At 36.1% G+C, this 16,573-nt stretch overlaps 1 protein-coding gene across 1 annotated transcript in view; it reads right to left on the bottom strand.

Moving 5' to 3' along the window:
- Nucleotides 1-2,543: 2,543 nt before the first annotated feature.
- SLC12A2 (solute carrier family 12 member 2) overlaps nt 2,544-16,573 on the bottom strand; it is a 62,168-nt gene continuing 48,138 nt past the window's right edge. Inside the window, exons 19-27 of the mRNA XM_035569391.2 lie at nt 14,766-14,845; nt 13,225-13,365; nt 12,471-12,518; nt 10,886-11,008; nt 10,603-10,714; nt 10,068-10,154; nt 8,031-8,166; nt 6,471-6,538; nt 2,544-5,557 (exon numbers count right to left, since the gene is read on the bottom strand). Coding sequence (XP_035425284.1) covers nt 5,422-5,557; nt 6,471-6,538; nt 8,031-8,166; nt 10,068-10,154; nt 10,603-10,714; nt 10,886-11,008; nt 12,471-12,518; nt 13,225-13,365; nt 14,766-14,845 — 931 coding nt within the window. The 3' untranslated portion in view covers nt 2,544-5,421. The remainder of the gene's footprint in view (nt 5,558-6,470; nt 6,539-8,030; nt 8,167-10,067; nt 10,155-10,602; nt 10,715-10,885; nt 11,009-12,470; nt 12,519-13,224; nt 13,366-14,765; nt 14,846-16,573) is intronic.

Below are 16,573 nucleotides of genomic sequence, written 5' to 3' on the forward strand. Positions count from 1 at the left end.
AGGTTTTATTAGTAAGATTTTGTAATTATTATTTTGTCATTACTAACGTGGATGGAAACTGAAGGACTAGGGAGATGAGGTTCCTAGACCCAACACTTCCCGCTAGGCTTTGATTTGGCTGATTTTTAGGTTCTGCTTGCACCAGCTCCCTGGGAGGTGGGAACACGGGGGCCTTTCTTCCCTTACACATGGATGCCAGTGATATTAAGACACTGGTTAGTAGCGCATTTTGCAAGATTTCACCAAAACACACAGAAAAAAAAATATATATATATATATATGTTTGCATTACACACCACACATTAGCAAACATCAGAGCATATTATGAAATAACCTTAAGCTGATGACCTTAATACTTTTCCTGCACATTATCTGTGTTGGATTGGCAACTTGTTTAACATCTGCAAAGCAAATGAGCTGAGCTATCCCCAACCTCTTAGGACTCGGAAGTTCACCCAACCCACACTGGGTATAGTGCACTAGGGAACGTTTAGGCACTTTCTTCATAGCAAGTGTTTGCATGAAGCTAGGTTTTCCCTTTCTGTGGTCGTTTATAACCCGCATTCCTGCCGTGAATGACTCCCCAACCACCTCAGTGCCCAGGAGCTGATAAGCAGGGAATGTCGTCTAAATACGAAGGGAAACGTGCAGAACGTGCTCCTAAGGGAGCGTGGCGACCCCACAGCGGCAGTTGCTCGCGGAGGTGCCGCGCACACGGCGCCCCACACGGGCAGGACTCCCCCCACGCCCCGCTGACTGGACAGCCGCCACCACGGCAGCCATACGCCCCGCCCCGGCCCGGCCCGGCCCCCCCCCCCCCTCCCCTCCCCTCGCCCAGCCGGCTCGCCATCGACGGTTTAACGGCCGCCGCGAGCTTCCCGCTCCCCGCAGCAGCTAATAAGAAGAGGAGGGGAGGCGGCCGCAGCCAATAGGGGCGCGGGGCTAGCGGGAGGGGCGGGGCCAGGCTGACGGCGACTCTGGACACCCCCCTCCCCAAACCTGCGGAATTACGCTACCCTGTCAGGGACTGCGGTCCACGCTCCACATACTATAGAGTACAGTGTATCATGGCCGATCTGAGCTCCGGGCGTATAAGGCTCGTGTTTTTAACAGAAATGTCTTTTGTTTTGAGGAGGCACGCGCTGCTGCTTCAGCATTAACTGATCTCCTTCAGAAGTTAACAAATTGATTTGTACTAGCTTGTTTCTCCCCATCCTAAACACAGGCATCGGCTCGTATCAAACTAACCCCGTCTTAACTCTAAAAATCTCTTCGCTGCTCCTCCGTCAAGAGCAGCAAGAGAATGCACTGCTAAATTTTCTGAAACCCAAACCTGCTATTTTCACCCTGCACCAAAAGAAGTAAGGCAGTGCTACAGAAGCACTATTCAACACCTCCATAGCCACACAGACTTTAAGCCTGCAGCTAAAATTAAAGCAGGTTTTAAGTGCACAAAGGCAAGATTTACAGAAGCCCAGAGAGGTTATATGAGAACTGTAACCAGGCTGATATTCACTCAGGTGAAGGGAGCCCTGCTTTCCTGTTCCACAACAGAACAACTAACTATACAGTGTGATCATTTATTTGATTGTTGTAGGCAACTGATGAGCACAACCTTGGCCTTTTTTTTAAAAAAAAAAAAGCTTGTAAACCATATGTGAAGTCACTTATTTATGAATTCAGCTAATGGTACTGTTTGATTATTTAGGTCAACACATTCGTCAGCACACATAATCCAGAAAAGCCATTACACACCATATCCTGTAGCTCTTTTACCAACCAAAAGATAGGTTAGAGCCAACAGCATAGAAGTTTGCAGCACACTCTAAACAAGAGTTCCCTTTCCCCTGGCCTTCAAATCTCCTCTCAAGGCCTATCTTTAAATACATGGGAAAGATATTTAGTAAATTGAGGACAGATTAACCCCTAATAATTTCAGATCACTAATTTTTAAATAACATTTAACAGTCAGAGCTGTACTAGGAAACACCAAAATTAATGAGGTTAAGTTCTTTAGTGATTCTAAGTATTACTTTATATGAGAACACAACTTACAATTTGTAATTTTGCTTTCAAGCTTACATTTCACAACTAGTTCCTAGTTGAATATACATAACATAGTTAAACCCAAGCTTGTCTTGCTTACAAGTGGTTTTGGCACTGAATGTCAAAATTATTTTCCCAACTTACTTCCTCACATCCCAGTGGGTAACTACCTTGACAGAGGAGTTAGACAGTCTTTCACAAGTTCCATTTGTAATAGGAACATATTTTCTGATACTACTATTCCAGCTTAAACATACTGCATATTGCTGATTGGTCCCCATTGTCTGTTCTGCTCTCTAAAATTTCTGATGACAAAGTGTTGGTTGCATATGAAAAATAATCCGGCTAGTGGCAAGCATTCCACCTGTGAACAAATATATATATATTCCTTATACCTATATTATACCTTATACCTATATTCCTTTTAGTAATAGTCCCATACAAATTCCACAATAACAGGTAAAATATCAGATGTATGCAATAAGCTGATCCATGTATCAGGTAATATTTTTATAATGACTTGGTTAAATTATGAGCACAATTCACTATCCTTTACCAATAAAAGGTTTTTTCTTTAGACAAGACAGTTGTATTGAATTCACTTCCTTTTATTGCAGTGACATCCCCATGATACAAAGTATTAACTGCAATAGTTACGTTAAAACATTAGAAAAGCATTTGTGTGTGACAGTTACAGTACAGTATCAAATATTACATCTTCAAACCAAGTGGGTCATTACCCACAAACGCTCAAATCTTTAAATTATTTTCAGTTATTTTTAAATATGTAATGTCAGAAAAGCATATAAAAAGAATGTATGTAAAAGGAAACCTAAATACAAATAGTGAGCAAATAAATAATTGATTTTCACCAGCCATTGCTGACTTTCTAAACCCATACAAAGAAACCTAATTTATAGAAAGTATGAATTTTCATGTGTCAGTGATATTTCATTTTTCAAGTAATTAACGATCGGAACATAATTAAATTTGGCATCAAAATCAAAGCAGAAGTTGGAACGACTGCCACTAACTGACATTTGTTGCTAACAATTACTATTAACTGTTGAAGTTTTAGTGTAGCAAATAATCTTGAAACTTGACCTTGTGCCTAGCGTTAGTGGACTTCTGAGAGTGCATATGTGAAAAGCATCCTACATATTTCACAGACATTACCCTAACTATCCCCATATGCATATTTAGATATATTTTATATAATTTTATACACATATATGCATGTATACAGACACTTCATTTGGTTTCTGTGTTACAGATCACAAGCAATGGTTTCCTGAATGGGCAAAAAAAACTTTTAAATAAGTGTACCTGTGCACTTTTTTTTTTTTTAAAGATAGCAGCACTAAGTCCATGCCTTACTGTCCATCTGTTCAAAATAACATAACCCACAAAACAAGAAGAAACATGGCAATGATTCCATATTCACAATGTGATATCCATATCCCCCAACAACCATGGTAAAATCTGTAATAGACACAACAGTTATTTTGATTTCCACCCCCTCACTTGGGAGGAAGTAGCACTTTTACTGCAAACTGTCTTATGTTTATTTTAACAAGCTGGGTTCATGCTGGCATCAGTTATCTCACACTTAGCAGCAAAACATGCATGTTCTTGTTTTTTAAAGTGAAATGTTTCAATAGACTCAAATCCAATTGATAGAAACAAATGGAAAAAAATTTGCAGTTCAACAAGATATTGACAACAGCATACACTGCACTGTGTAGATTTTTATCTTGAATCATAACAACTTGAAACTCTACCTTGCCACATAATGACTAATTGCTTTGTCCTTCAAAAAGAAACGGGTACATTTCAATTTGATCTCGTATTTAGCATAACACACCTTTTCTGTGCATCCTTAAATGAAAGTCACTGAAGCACTGGTAAATTGATCCAGTAGCATGTCCAATGCTAATATCAAAAGCTTATGAAATGTTTTTAGGCAATCCTTTCTATCCAAAATATATAGGAATTTAAAAACAGTTCACATTTTACCTTTGTATAAAGGCTCAAGTGTAATTTCTTGTGTAGGTGTTTATAGTAGACTAAATTATGAAGTTGTCAAAATATACGATGAAAGGGCACACAAGATTGGCAGTTTCTTGATTGAACATAGAAAATGTATAAAGTAGAATGTATGGAAAAAATCTAAACTGGCAGATGATCAAACCTGAGTATCTTTTAATAAAAGATTAAGTGTATTTTCTCACAACTTGAATGAATTGACTAAAAACATCTCCCCTAGTAACTAGTGGTCCTTTTAACCATTTGTTGAAAAATGCGAGAGAACTTTAGCTTTTGCTTTTTATATCGGATAGCAAGATTCCACATAGTGTTTACTGTTTTCTGTTAGATAGTATCACATTGCTCATATTATCCCCATTTAAGCCTTAAGTTGAGTTTTGTTTCAAACTAAGTTTAAGTGACACCAAAATATTAATAGGCCAAGAACTAGGACAGGATTTTTTCTTTCTTCCAATTTTTCAGCAGATAAATGGCCTTTGTCCGTTAAGATGAATTGCTTCTAACTAGAGCTATAGATTTACACAGCATCCTTCACCAAGTCAGCTAACCTTAGCTGTGTATTTCAGACTAATGCCAAGGAAGTACACAATGTCAAATTTGAGAAGAGGATCCTCTGACAATGTAGTTTTATTTTAACTGTTTAATTTTATTTTAACTGTTACAAAATTTGGTAGTACAGAGTCCTGACAGCAGAAATTTGTCTTAGTTCAATTGACCTGCCCCAATTCTCACCTTTAAATCTAACAGATATAATAATAATAATAAAAACAAAACTTTCTGACAATAGAAAACATACAGTACTAAGAACTAATAGCTCAATGGAAGACTGAAAAGCAGCATTCATTTTTATTGTAATATGGAAGAGATTAAAAACTAAAGGAAGTCCGATCTAAAGTCTTAGTTGAAGGCAGATTTTGACATTCTATATAAATTTACAAAATAGGATGTACGTGGATGAGATTTGGTTAATTTCAGAAGGCACCTCAAGGCTAAAAGGCTTTTATAAATCTATAATCCTTTCATTGATTAAAAATAAAACACTTTTATTGCTGCTATTCAAATAGCAAACAAAAAGCTTGTCTTGTTCTTCAGTCTAACAAGGAATCCTCCCCCATTAAGCAAGATTAAATTACAGAAAATATAAAATAAACTGAAGATGTCACAACTTTAGGAATACATTGACTTTCCTTGTGTGCTTTCAAGTCAGTGAAATAGTGAAAGAAGAGTCACTTTTTGCCTTTGTGATGTTAAGAATCTATAGACCATGTCAGTCACTCTCCCCGGGCACTGAAGTACCATGTCATCATAGCTGTCCCCTGTGCAGTACTCTTAGGAATAGAAGGTAAGAACACTCTGATGATTCCCACGAACAAGGAGAATTGGTGGCAGATCTTTAGAAAGAGCTTCTAACCAGGCCATGTATAGTGCACTAGAAACTGCACCTTTTCGTGCAACTGGCAAACTCCTAAAATACATAAAAAAAGAACAGTTAAACCTGTAACAAGTACAAGTCATATCATATGAAAACGAAAGTATGATTCTGCAAAGAGATAGATACTAAGTCAAATTTCCTAACCTTTTTAGTTTTTGATTTTTCCTCAGAACTTAGTTAATGAGTTAAAGAGCTTGTTATGTTAAGCACTACAGGATCTACTCACACCTCACTTCTGGCTTCTCACCACCATCTAATTCAGGCAGCTTCAGGGGAAATTCTCCTCAATGAGACATACATATATATTTAAAGACTCCTGAGGACTTTAAAATACTGCTTTTTCTTATGATACTAGGTTGGATGCAGTCTAATATTCCTTCTCAGTCTCTCTTTCCAAAGTATGCCATACTATTTTCTTTCAAAAAAACAACAACAAAAAACTACTGGAAGTCTATTTGCCCTATTCAAAATTTGCTTGTGGTGCCATTTCATAGAGCTCTGAAGCAGCATCCTCAAGGAAATCAGTGAAAAAACACATTCTGTGTTTTGCTTGCTTATCCCATAAGTAGTTCCATGGAACTCCATCATCAGACAACACTGCTACCACTATCTACAGAGATCACCTACAAAAAAATTGAGATGACGGACTTGAGAAGGGTGGGGATAGTTGGCATGTGGGAGTAGAACCAATGTGAGAATCCCAAGCTGCACCAGGAATGTGGAGGTAATCATCTGAAGTAGTGTACCAGAACGATCAAGCTACACAGGCCATTTTGCATGGATCATACTAACTCTGTATTTCTAAAACACTTCCAGCTCTGAAACCTCCTTGAGTATTTTTCCATACTTCAATGCCAAACCAGTCTTTCTCCTGACCTGTACTTACACGTTTATAGTACACACAGTTCTGCATCAACTAAGATGATAATAAAAATCATTTACTTACATGACAATTATGTTAGCTGTACTTGAATGTTCTTTCAGCAACTCATTTAGCCTAATCTGGCGATAAGTCTGTAATTAAAATGAAACTTGCTAGGAAAATCCTCTACAGAAACTGCAAAAATTCATTTAATCAATATAAGAACAGTTATAGTTAATTGGTGTGAGTCATTTCAAGAAAGCATGTGCTTGCCCCTCAGGTTGGCATCTTGCTTGCTTTCCTGAAGTACCTATGGTTCCAAAGCTGAGAGAAAAGAAAGTAGTAAGCCTAACGTGAAAATAAACCAAGTACCTTGATAAGCTAAGTTTAAGATTGTTCTTCTAATGATACTATCCCTCTGCAGCTGCTGGAAGCAAGAGCCCTCTATGCTCTCTTCGAGGTTCCCTTAGCTATATCCCATAAGCTCAGAGCAAGGTGGTGTTACTGCAGTGAAGCCCTTTCTCCATAATGTATCTCCTTATTTAGTACTCTGTCCTTTCTTAACATCTTTAAGCAGCTCCTCCCCTTCCTCCTACTGATGATTTTTCTTAGCTTGCATTCACATAGTCATTTTTAGTTCTTGTATGTCAACTAACTTGCAGCTATTTCTTACAGTTCTGCTGTTCTCATGTCAGCAGAAGTCCTGCTAGCCTGCTGGATAGTGTTGGCAGAAACAAATAAGCTATCAGGAGACAAAAGAATACAAAAAGAATACAAAAGAATACAAAAAGAGACAAAAGAATGCTGCTATTGTCTCATTGAAAAAGAGTTTTGGGGGTAAGGCATAAGTCACAGCAAGACATCTTGCAGCTCGTTAATTATAAAGTCTTTCCCCTAGTCCCTGCATAATATGCAGTTACAAGATCCTGCCATCAGCTGCCAATCTGTATGTACGTGTTAATTATATCCCTGCTTTTTACACTTATAATGCAGAGAGACCAACTATTCCTGTTTCTTCTCTACTGCAAATAATCACAGAAGCTGTAAAAATCGAGACAGGAATACAAAAAAAAGAGGTGAAAGTGAAAAAAGTGAAGAACTTCAGACCACCAAAGCTTTAACCAGTCTTTTCTTTAGATACATGGGTGTATCTGCATCCTGTTATGGGATGCTGCTTGAGTGTCCTCCACAGAAACACTGATGGAGGAATGGGGAATGCCTCCCATGTCCACAGTGCACAACCATTTGGGAAAAAGAAGTCAAACCTTTAACTGCTCCTTAACAACACAGTTAGGTGTGTGTTGGTTTTAAATAATGAAGCACCAAAGGGTAGTCTGGGCTCAACTAAACAAAACATCAGGAAGAGCTGAATATAGCTTAGTGTTCTAAATGAACTGCTAAAACCCTGTGGGATATCAGTTTAGAACCTGCAATGACAAAAACAGGAACATTTTTTTTTTTTTTTTTTTTTACTGTGCCCCCTCCCCAACTGGTTTTAGATGCTGTTCTCCCCTAGTTATTCATAAAAGCTGCTATAAAAGAGGTAATATAGCAAGAATCAGTTTGACAATATCACATGCACAAATACAGTAGAAGAAAAAACACCTTATAATGTTTAACGTAACAAGCTAAGGAATACAGAACCTTTGTTTTATAAAGCTCAAGTTCATTATCTGTTATCCTCCATGGTTCATCCTCCTTCATTTTATCTGCAACTTCTTGTTCTTTATCATCTTCATGAAGTCTGAAGGGCTCTATCATTTCCTCAAAAGCTGCAATACTGGAACGATTACATGAATAGACATTAAAACGTATATGACACTAGTCTGTATGTCAGCAATTATTTTCATGCTATTAGAAAGTACATTTTAATACCACATAAAAATGAACAAACTATTTGCACACAGAATCAGCTGTGCACAGGCCATACAAAAGGTAAAGGCAAACATTACAATTCAACATGCAATTAGTGACATCTGTAGGAGTTTGCACTATTCACTGCAAAAGTTTTGCTAAATAATTTTACTGCAATTGTTCTAAAGCTGAAGATACTAGCTTAGAAAATATATAGAACCAAATCACTAACAGCAGCTTCTTCCAAATTAAGTTTGAAAGAGGAGCTTACATGTCACAGAGTAAAAAGCACCAGACTGCTATCAGGTCTCATGCCAGCGCCAGTAGGGTTTTTAGCTATATTTTCATGTTGCTTTTTTGATCTTTTCAATACAGTCTAAGACCTACATTCAAATCCCAATAAGCAGAGCCATCTTGTCTTGCTGTTATGTTTCTTTTTAGAATGTGAACTGTTATTTTGATTTCACCTGGATGTTTTAGCAGGAACTTTAAAAGAAAATCTTCTGAAGGCCAAAAAGGCATTCATTTCTATTAAAAGCAGCTTTTTCTACCCATATTTTGATCTTTCTCGTCTACTTTCCTCTATCCACATTACAATACTTGAGCATCAAACTAAGGCTGCTTTGAGAGAGATAACTTGCCTTTGAATAGCCCCAAGAGGTGAGAAGTAAGAAAAGTAAAAGAACGATTTCTCAGAGCACAATGAAATGTATGCTTTATGTCCAATGGAATAAGGAATTTTGATGCTTTTTTCCCTTTCATAAAGAACATAAGGTATTGACAGTCTTCTGTAGTTGCTAGTTATAGTTTGGAAAGTTAAAAAAACTACTACTTCGTATATACTGTAATATCATTATGTGTAACACCTAAGCTTCCATGCAGTTACAAGTAGTTACTCCCCCATGACCATTTTCAACCTGAAGTGTTCCTGTCCTCTAGTAAACTATCACATTATAAGGGTATTTTTTCTTGCCCTTGGTGGTCTTTACTGAGTTAGTTGACACAATGACTTCACCTTCATTACAAAAAAAACAAACGCAAACTGCTACTTTTTGACAGAACAAAACTAACCGTTAACAATATTCTATTGTACAGCACAGAAAATATTACAGATAATTTTTTTTTCTAGTTAATTTACAGCTACTGTTAACTCCGACTGGATTTCTCAAGCAGCTTTTGGATTTATTGTGGAAAATGTTTCCACTGAGACAACTAAAAATGCTCTCAGAAGAAATAATTTTCATTCACAGAAGTTATTCATGAGTCCTCTGAAATTCTACAGTCTCACCTTTTAATGCATAATTGAGAATTAATTTTAAGTTTATGCATTTCACAGTAGCAGACTCCCAAGAACAAAGACATCCAAAAGTATCAGAATGCCAGAAGTACTCTACCATTTTAGTTACTTGGTATGCTCTATACAACTAGCACTTTTTAAAAATGGAAAATCAGTATCACATGTACAATCATAGACACGTAACTTAAATGTCAATGTGAATTTAAAACAGAAGAAAGAAAAATAGACCAGGCTATTTGAAGACAAGACATCATTACATATAAGCATCCACTAAGATTAAGTCCATTTTCCTACCTGCCTACATTTTCAAGTTTAAGATTACAATCTAAAGGCAAGAGAGTTAAAAATACATAAAAAGCAAAATTGTATATTCTTGAGTGTAAGAGTTTTTGCTTAGTTTATTTCCTTGATTTTTGTGAACATGTAACACCACGTTCACATGTTATATAGGAAGTAACTATTCTAATTCATGAAATAGATCAAGAACTCAACTAACAAATGAGCTTTTGTGTTTCTGTTTTGAGACTTACTTTTCTTTCTTTGGCTTAGTATTAATATCTCCAAGAACCATGATGTCTGAGAAGTCTATCCGAAATTTGCTGAGCAGGGTAGCCATCCTGTATCAGAAAAGCAAGCCTTTATACGTGTTCAGATTTTTAATTATTTAACAGGGTAAACAGATAAGAAAAAGAGCTTAAAAAGGCAACAGAAGTGTTAAATAGTCTGAATAACATTATATAAACCTGGCTTACAGCTATAAATCAACAATACACTATTTTTTTTTCCCAAATAAAGTAAGAACTCTCCCTTAAAGCTCTCCCAAACAATATTTAACAAATAGAGAAAACATTACTGTCAGACAATGCCGCAGAAACACTAGTTTAACTAGAAGTAACTCATCCAACACAATCTGGTGGCAATGGAACTTTCTTGGAGAGCAAGAATAGAATATGGTTACATCTCTGCCAAATAACAATTGAAAGAAGGCTACTCGTAACAGCACGCCATCTACTGTTTAACATGTTCTTCTAGCATTTTAAATGAAAATTATAAAGGTAAACTTACGCTCTTCTATCATGATCAATTCTGTTTATTTTTCCACCAATGAACACTCTGATCTTACAGTCTTTCCATTTTTTCTTGGTTGTAATAAGATATGGAATCAACAATGTCAAACCTGCATTTTAACCAGAATTTGAGAATGTATCAGAAAACACCGCGTCACAAAGAGTTTAACAGTACAAACTTGTAACCTATATACGAACTGACTGAAAAATAATTATTAGCAATTAATTCAAAATCACTAATTCTTCTCAACACATGCTTTTAGAAGTATTAAGTATGTTACCTCCGTCATCAAATAGCCACCAGACATCAATATTGCTTTTGCCCTGTTTCTTCTGAAACTGAGCACTAGCATCAAGAAGTCTTTGGTCAGCCACATTTAAAGGAGAAGATTGACTCTTTGAATCTGGAAAGAAAGTGTGATGGCATTTCATTTTTAAAGTGTTTTTCTTAATAACCCCTAAATCCAAATGCAACATAACTTATTTGATTATAACTTCTCCAAGTTATAAATTAATTAAAAAACAACATTTAAACTATTTTCCCCAGACTCCACTATTGATTAAATGGGTATCTTGATTAAATGGGTATCAACTGAACTATATTTATGGAGTCCACAAACTCCCTAAATTAATTTTAGAAGTTAAAGATTTAAGCCTCCAATTCATTTAGCACACATTTGACAAACAAGAGATTTGCAAGATTTTTATACACTCATTTGCCCAGACATTAACATTTCGTACACACTTCATAGCATTCAGTAATGCGCTGTTGCTACCTCTTGTAGATAAGAATTCCCCTGAAACTCATCTTGATGCTAATGTAAAAGGAAACACTATCTCCTAAGCACTGTTCTTTCTTCAAATCCATTTTACCTTTAAGTGCATGGATGAAAAAAGAGCTAATTCATCTTTTTACAAAAGATAGGATTCCTTAAGTTAGTTTTGCATGTGCAAGGCTCTGAAGCACAATATAGACTATTTTGTGCAATGAAGTTATTTTATTGTTCTCAGCAAATCCAACATTGACATTTTCAAAGAGATTATACAAATAAAATTTTAAGTAATTATTTAAAAAAAACTTAACTCCTTTCACTTAGTTAAAACCTGAATTTTAACAAGAACCAGGAATTTGATATTCATCTCAGTCTTTATTTTATTAGGAATTTTTAAATTTAGAGTACATCTGTGACTGATTTGTATTAATATTCTATTTTACTGTACACTGGGACTTCTTCCAAACTGCCATCTTGTGGTTCAAGATGTAATATCACTTTTCATTATTAAAACATAACAGCTTATGGCTTTTGAAATAATGAAGAAAACATCAAAAAAGTTAGAAGCATCTTTGGTAAAGCAAAAAACTTGTGCTTAACTCTCATAAAAGTTTGAAATAAACCAATAAGTGAAAGCTGTTTAATTCACCTCTGAAAATGCTGTTTATTTAAATTACTACTGCACTTTATTTCAGATGTTAATCTCACTGACTGGCTGTATTATTCTTTGCCTTGCAAGCTTTTGAGCAATTCTGAACAGAGCAACAGCTATGGCTTTAGAATATTTCTGAGCAGACTGATGGAGCTCTTCCACTACACCTAAATCAAGTAAGGACCCAGACAGACACATTCATATCTTAGAAACATGCATGATCCTTTCTCAGTAGAAACAACTTCTAGTAATTTCCAAAAGCTTTATTTTTCCACAACCTAATCCCTACAGATGAAGCACATTCCCAAATATGAAAAAAGAATTAAGCTTGCATGGCTGATATTTTTCTTTCTCAAATGTATGTGTAGAAAGGAGTACAAAAGGAAAACTGAAATTAACAATGCAAAAGAATGATTTAACGAAAAGGTGGAAAATGCCTGCCTTTTTTCAACAGTGGTTGTGCTGGAGTCTTTCCATCCTCGTCCTCCTCTGGAAGATTTTTAAAGATATAAAATAAAAAGGTTAATTTCCTTTGTGATGTGAATGAAAATACTACTAGTCTATAAAACAAACAAAAAGAAAATAAAGATGTAGAATGAAATGAATTTTCATACAAAGAAAAGCACACAAGAGTCCTGAGAATCATGTCCTGATAATTGATTTGCATTTTTTTAAAAAAAATTAATCATATTTCTCACTCGAATACTCCAGTTAATTCAAGGTTTTACTTTCAAGAGAAGAAAGTTGGTTATTGTCATATGTCAAAGAATCCTGAATGATTTGTGTCTGTTAACATGCATATAATAAAATGTTCTAGTCTGAGGTAAAAAGCACCTTCATAAAGTTAGCAGCCTTAAAAATCATGCAATACACAGCTGTGTGGCCTGATTCTCAAGCAATTTTTAATAGCACTCAATCTTGTTAACAAAAACGAAAAGTGTATTGTAGATCATAATCCACCACCTGTTTTTATTTAGGTCATGAAGATTTTTTACATCCCGTAGTCTCTAAAGCAAAATATGAGTATTAGACATCAACAGCTAGAAAAGCATTACATGCTTCTCTGTTCCACGAACAACAAAAACCTTTTTAATTCCTTGGGAGGATGAAAGGGACTGAAGAAGGAACAAGATAGAAAAAGAATAAGAACTACAAGGAATAAGAACTCTAATTTCACTGCTAACTAGGAAGTTACCTTTATGTAGAGCAGGAGTTCTCTCACTAGACGATGGAATAAAAGCTATAGAAGTATCAGTCTCAGCCTTCTTGCTATAATCCACTTTTACTATGACATCCTTGGAACATGGAGATTTTTCTTGAGATGATAGTAACTCTTCTTTGGGAAAGCAAAGAACCATATTATAAGTTACTTATTTGTCCCGAATGGAGTAAGACAGAGGCATGTGACTACTGAGGTGGTTTGTAGTTGGTTAAACTGCACTGCAACTAGCACGCTGTTACAAGCAAAAAAAGGCAAAATAATATATACAAACTGTTTCAAAGTACAAAGAGGCACCTCTTCTGAACAGAGCTTTTATTTTCTGCTACTTCCTTTACAGATTTTGAGTTTTAATTGTATTACCACAGGCTAAATCTAAAACAGAGCTACCTAATATCAATTCCCCGGTGGGAACGACAACCGTTATGCTTGTACTAATTACCATTATAATAATTGATTTTATACGTGTTAATTTTTTTCGAAGTGTAGAACTGTGAAGACACAGTACATCTAGCATAAATAAGATTTGAAAATAGGAGCTAAATAGAAACATTAGCTAGAAGTATTTCACATGGTAGCAAACATTTCCTTCCTTTGAAGGAAACAAAAAGCCTCTTACAAAAAAAATCAGATAGATTTTAGTAGGAAAAACACTACGTACAAGAGACAACTGCTGATGCCAGAGTATCACCAGTATCACCAATCACAGAAGACCGGACAGCGTGAACCTAATGTTGTCAAGATGCCCTAAGTTTGAAATGTGTAGTAAAGGTATTGCATTTTCTACTGTTAGATTAATTGTGTTACACTACTAATAGCATCTGACATCAAGATCTTCTTTTTATTTACAACCATAAAAGAAAAAAAATGGTGAATTATTTTCCATACAAAAGAAGATTGTAAACTAACTCCAAGTAAAGGATGAGCTTTACACAAGGCAGAGACCAGAAAGTGTCTCACAGCTTTTTTCCAGGCTTGGCTTCAGTAGAGTTACTTGATGGCTGCCAGAGTTGAAGCAACCTAGGAGCTGGTGGATATCAGTGAATACAAAGACCTTCCTGATACAATTCCAAACTTAAGGCTGACTACTGTTGAGGTCTCCAAACTACACTGGGGTAGGAGGGAAGAAGGGAACACCTTACACCTGACCCAGAGTCATACAACAGAGATCATACAACCCAAGTCTAGAAATTTTAAGTACTTGATGCCAATTTGGTAGCCTCTTTGTTTCAGTAAAATAGCAAGTCTCTGGGAAGCAACAGCTTACAAATACAGTTCGTTGAAATGCACAGAAAAATAAATTCTGTCATTAAACATTCGCTATTTTCATTACACATTTCAGGCTTACTCATTTCAATGATTTTTATTCTATGAAGAGTAGGGTTTTTTTTTTTTTTTTTTGCCTTTTTGCATTTTTCTATTTTTTTCTAAGTAATTTATCTTCATTAGTATCTTCATGAAATGGTATTAAAAGGGAAAAAGAATACTTACAAGCTAAAGAAAACAATAAATCTTACCTTGTCCCTGAAGGTGGGAAATGTCCAAGCCCTCCTTCAGTCGAATGACAACCACACCATACTGAATGTCAAAGGCATCACTAAACAAAACAAAACAAAAAAAAAAACGTTACTACCTCTTCCTTCCCAAAAGAGCTACTTTACACACCCTCTGAACAGATTTCAGTGTTTATATGTTGCCATTTAAACTCTCAAATCACACATTTATGTAATAATTTAAGTTTCAGTTCTAAACCACCAACTGCAGGTCACTTATCTTGAAAAGCAACATACATAGTATTTCTATTCCCTTTTCCTCGCTCCCCTATATAAAAGGGTGATTAAATAAAAGTAGATCAAGTACTTATTTAACCACTGTGCATCAAATAAAAAATAAGAGATCAACTGAGATGTGCACAGATGACAAGATACATTGGTAACTACAAATATTGATGTCAGGTGAGATATCAGATTTCTTTTGAGATCTCCTTCATCTGTGAGTTATGAATTTCCAAGACACCTGGGTATTAAAGGAAGCCAAGAAGTTTTAAGCTATAATCAAAATAGTTATAAGTTAGCTATCACATGCTTATTTCCATTATATCTGGACGGGTTTTTAGTGTCTTTAGAAAAAGACACTAAAAGAGAAAACTTCATGATTTTAGAAACAAGCAAAAGGACTGAATAAAAGCCTGGATTAAAGTCTGAGTAAAATGAAGGACAAAGAAATCCCAAAGATTTAAGACTGAAAGAATTATAAACTTAATCTACCCTCTTTTATGATATTGTTTACATTAGATATTCAGAAGAAATTCTTCACTCTGGGGGTGGTAAGGCACTGGGAGCAGGTTGCCCAGAGAAGCTGTGGATGCCCCATTCCTGAAGGTGGTTCAAGGCCAGGCTGGATGGGGCTTTGAGCAACCTGGTCTGGTGGGAGGTGTCCCTGCCCATGGCAGAGGTCCCTTCCAACCCTAACCACTCTGTGATTCTGTGACACAGTTTGCATTAGTCATTAATCAGTCTTATAAATATAAATACTTCTAAATTAGTTGCTGTAATTAAAACTCCACATTATTCACATAGACAGAAATTCCACAAGATTTCACTCATTGAACACTTTTTATCAAGCCTTACTGATTTTAAAGAGAAGCGTTCAAAGTATCAACTTATTTTATTGTTATGGTTGTGGCTAGGATAGAGCTAGTTTTCTTTGTAGAGGCTCAGATGATGCTGTGTTTTGGAATTTTAATGAAAATAGTGCTGATTACACACCAATGTTTTTAGTTGTTGCAGAGGAGTGCTTACACAGAGCCAAGGACTTTTCAGCTTCTCATGCCGCCCTGACAGCGAGGAGACTGGGGGTGAACAAGATGAAGCTGGGACACAGCCAGAACAGCTGACAAATTGGTAAAATGGATGTCCTATACCACATGTTGCCGTGCTCAGCAATAAAAGCTGAGGTGAAGAAGGAGAAATGGAGGGACGTTTGAAGCGATGATGCTTGTCTTCCCAAGAATCCGTTATGCGTGATGAGCCCTGCTTTGCTGGAAGTAGCCAAACACCTGCCTGCTGATGGGAAGCAGTGAATGAATTCCTTGTTTTGCTTTGCTTGCAACGGCAGCTTTTGCTTTACCTAGTAAACTGTCTTCATCTCAAGCCGTGAGTTCTTGCACTTTCACCTGATTGCTCCCCATCCTGACAGGACTAAACCCCAAGTGGTCATATTGCTTTTAAAGAAATGTGTTCAAAATATCAACATATTTTATAATAAATATAAGAAAACAGACTGGTGTAAGTTTTGTCCATTAGGGGACATTTTAAAATTCATT

This window comes from Cygnus atratus, chromosome Z (assembly GCF_013377495.2).
Source record: "Cygnus atratus isolate AKBS03 ecotype Queensland, Australia chromosome Z, CAtr_DNAZoo_HiC_assembly, whole genome shotgun sequence".
NCBI classification, from domain to species: Eukaryota; Metazoa; Chordata; class Aves; order Anseriformes; family Anatidae; genus Cygnus; species Cygnus atratus.